This window comes from Sinocyclocheilus anshuiensis, unplaced genomic scaffold (assembly GCF_001515605.1).
Source record: "Sinocyclocheilus anshuiensis isolate Anshui unplaced genomic scaffold, SAMN03320099.WGS_v1.1 scaffold2051, whole genome shotgun sequence".
Classification (NCBI taxonomy): Eukaryota; Metazoa; Chordata; class Actinopteri; order Cypriniformes; family Cyprinidae; genus Sinocyclocheilus; species Sinocyclocheilus anshuiensis.
In genome coordinates, this window is record NW_015551258.1 from 198,855 (window position 1) to 203,065 (window position 4,211).

General features: G+C 37.3%; 1 protein-coding gene across 2 annotated transcripts in view; it reads right to left on the minus strand.

The window, feature by feature from the left end:
* Nucleotides 1-990, minus strand: part of pmepa1 (prostate transmembrane protein, androgen induced 1) — a 6,581-nt gene extending 5,591 nt beyond the window's left edge. For both annotated transcript variants that reach the window (XM_016453686.1, XM_016453685.1), the window contains exon 1: nucleotides 439-990. In XM_016453686.1, the coding sequence (XP_016309172.1) occupies nucleotides 439-727 (289 nt within the window). In that variant the 5' untranslated portion in view covers nucleotides 728-990. The remainder of the gene's footprint in view (nucleotides 1-438) is intronic.
* Between the last annotated feature and the right edge of the window lie 3,221 nt (nucleotides 991-4,211).

The window sequence follows — 4,211 nt, forward strand, 5'->3', positions numbered from 1 at the left end:
ACATTTCTGATTATTATCAATGTTGAAAACATTAATATTTTTATGGAAACTGTGATGCATTTTATTTTTCAGGATTCACAGATGAACAGAAAGTTAAAAAAAACAGCATTTATTTGAAATAGAAATATTTGTAACATTATAACTATCTTTACTGTCACTTTTGAGCAATTTAATGCATCCTTGATGAATAAAAGTATGAATTTCTTTAAAGCTCACAAACTGTTGAATAGTAGATACGCAGATATTTTCATAGTTTAGTCAGTATCACAGTTAATGTTAAAAGAAGTTCAGACACAGAAAACTGTCCTCAAGTGTACCATTACATTTGCAAGTACAAGGACTGACCCAAAATAATGAAATAACATAATATTAAGCAGACAAACCCAGCAGCCTGAGCCTCCAGCTTCTCTAAAACACTATAAAGAGCGTCAGACTCACCGCTGCAGCGCATCTGAACACACGGCTGCGAAGCGTCCGCCTCACGGAGCTGCATGATGCCACATCCACCAGAGTTAAACTCACACTGAAGCTCCTGCATCCCCACACACCCCGCGGCAGATGGGCCTGAGCACCACCGGTCTAGACTGAATTGTCTGTGCGAGCCGGTTTTGCATATGAAAACAAAAAGAGTGCGAGACAGCTGATGGTGCGAGGACGTGAAGTGAGCCACGAGCGCAGAGCCAGACACAAACACACATTCATAATGACTGACTGTCCACACACACATACACACACTCACACACACACACTCTCTCACACTCACATTCAGAGATCAGACGCAGGGTGCCGGAAGGGTCATGAGGGGTCATGAGAGGTCAAAGCTCCGCCTCTCCCCCGTCTCTTTCTCAAGGGTTGTTCCTGATCGCAGTCGAGCCAGACAGACAGAGAGAGGAGGGGCGCGCATGTGTGTGTGTGTGTGTGTTTAGCTGCAGTTTGGGAGCAAATTTGACCTTAGAAATGAGTTTAAATCTGACCAAACCTGACCAAACATTCAGGGCCGACTATATATATATATATATATATATATATATATATATATATTATTTTTTTCCATCATTGAGCATTCTTTGACTTGATTTTATTTTCCAGATGCTTGCAAATTTCCATGGGAATGACAAAGCAGAGAAACACAGAGAGAGAGAGACAAAGACAGAGACAGAGCCTCTCGCTCACTGAGAACCGACTGTGGGAAACAGCAGACAGACATCATAAAATATATGGCGGAAGTCCTGAAGCTGATTGTTAGTGAGAGTTTTATAAAAACAAGGTCATGTGATATTATAGTGAATATAGTTCATCTTTTCTCCTGTACATTAGTGGAACAGTTCACCCAAAACTGAAAATGTGCTCACGCTCAGGCAGTCCCAGATCAGGATGAGTTTGTTTCTTCATCAGGTTTGTAGAAATGTAGCATTGCATCAGTGTCTCAGCAATGGATCTGACGGCACCCATTCACTGCAGAGCACCCATTGCTGAGACACTGATGCAATGCTGCATTTCTACAAACCTGATGAAGAAACAAACTTTGTCTGTGTTGTTGTACATATTCAGTGACCCTCATTCAGACGGGTGATCCTCAGAGAGACTAGTCACAGGACTTCACCAGCTCTGGATTAACTAGGCCGGATGGGTTGCGTTAGCACAGCATTGGTGAAGGTTCAGACGTGTGTGTTTGGTCTAGCGGCGCAGGTGGCCCTTGAAGAATCAGTCTGAATATGTGTGTGTGTGTGTGTGTGTGTTTGTGTAACGCCAATCAAACACGCCGAGGGCGGAAAATGCGGTAAACAATGCAAACTATGCTTTAATGAGAGAGGCAGAGACTGACGGTTGAACTCATTCTGAAAAATACAAACTGAATGGTCATTTAGGAGGATTCAGATGCTGCCTGACGGCTTGAGAACGTCATTCTGCATCGACACAAACCAATGGAAATAATAAAGGGAAGGTTGGGCATCAATCATGATATACAAACGAAATTTAAAACACCAGTGACAAGGTGACCACTGGATGAAAACACATGCAAAAGTTCTCACAGATTTGTCCCGGGCACTGGATTCAGCAGGCGTTTGTGCACTTCGAGTCGCTCCAGCCGTGTTTGTGTTCGGGCAAAATAACATTCCAGACTCTGGATAAACTCCAGCCTGTGCTTCATCACGCCGGAATGATCCACTCGTTCAGCTTCAGTTTCACAGTCGAGCGTTTATCAGAGACTAAACCTGAGACTGAACCTCCAGAAACACTGAAACCAAAACGGTTTTCATGCACTGTAAAAAAAAAAATAAAAAAAAATAAAAAAAAAAAAACAAATAATAATATATATATATATATATACACTACCGTTCAAAAGTTTGGGATCAGTAAGAATTCTCTTCTGAAGACGTCTCTTCTGCTCATCGAGCCTGCATTTATTTGATCAAAAATACAGAAAAAACATTACAATTGTGAAATATTATTGCAATTTAAAATAACAGTGTTCTATTTTAATATCTGTTAAACTGTAATGTATTTCTGTGATGCGCAGCTGTATTTTCAGCATCATTACTCCCGTCTTCAGTGTCACGTGCTTGATTTATTATCAATGCTGGAAACAGTTTTTGCGGCTTAATATTGTTTTGTAACATTTTTCAAGATTCTTTGATGAATAAAAAAGTTACAAAAGAAGAGCATTTACTTAAAATAGAAATCTTTTCTAACAATATACACTACCGTTCATAAATTTAGGGACAGTAGATTTTTATTCTTTCTATTTTTGAAAGAAATTAATACTTTCATTCAGCAAAGACGTGTTAAATTGATAAAAAGTGACAGTAAAGACTTCTATTTTGAATAAATGCTGTTCTTTTGAACTTTTTATTAAGAGAAAAGGCAAGTTGGATTAAATGAAATTTTGAAGTAGAAAAACTGAAATATTTTTATTTTCTTGTAAAACATATTCCAATAATCTGGTAATACTTTAATTTTTACAGCAGTTATTAACTTTTGTTAATGTGGTTAATAAAAATGTTCATGTTAGTTCACAGTGCACTAACTAGTGTTAAGAAATATAACATTTGATTTTAATAATGTATAAGTAAATGTTGAGATTAACATGAACTAAGATTAATAAATGCTTTAGGAGTATTTTTCATTGTTACAGATGTTAATATTTTGAATTAGATTTTATTTTTATATTTTAATTAAAATGTTAGTACTTTTCTTGTGTATTTATGTAATTTTTATTATTTTTTATGTTTACATAGTTTTTATTAAGTTTTATTATTTATTAGTTGTTTAGTACTTTATTTATTTTCAAGCAAAAAAATGTTTTTTATGGTTTTAACGATAATAACCCTGCACACAGAGTTTGAACGAACTCAAACCCAGATCTCGTGAGAAGCAGTCAAACCTGTCGCTAACAGACACTATTAATGTCATGTGACCACGACCAACCCGTCTGTGTTCTCAGACAAAACAACCTGATGGAAACACACACACACACACAATTATATTTATAACATTCAACACTCAAGGATAGACAAAACATCTTCGTTTCCATATTTGCATACTCCCTATAGTGGCTGAAACTGAACACAATTTTGCGAGTTTTTTTGCTTTCTTTTTTTGCAATCCACTCAACTGCAGTTCTTTAATCACATTCTCGTGCACATGACCTAAACTTCCAAATACTAGGGTAATTAACTTACAATGATAGTCACGTTGATGGATGGCTTCAACCAATGGCTGATATTTCAGCAATTTGGAAAGATATCATGTATCCAAATACAGATCAAAACAACAGCCAACCTCAATGACAAATACAGAGTTCAAAGCCTTGTTTACAATCACAATGTCCTTGTGTCCAAAGAGTGTTTGGAATGTTTTTGAAATAGTCACTGTCAGATGTGTTGTCATAAAACCAGTTCAATTCAACAGTAGTATGCTGGTAAAACTTACTGTCTTTATGTATTGTTTATAAGTCCTTTACAATCAGATCAACCAGACGATCGTGTCTGGACACATACAGTCCTTTGTAACAACAACATCCATTTAAGATGTGGGCAACCGTTTCATTTTCCTCTTGATTTTGATGTAACAGAGAGTAGGAGTTGTAATTTGACGGGTACCATATTGACAGATTGTACATACACACACAGACACAGACACAGACACTCACACTCTCACTCTCACACAGACACAGACACAGACACAGACACAGACACTCACACTCACAC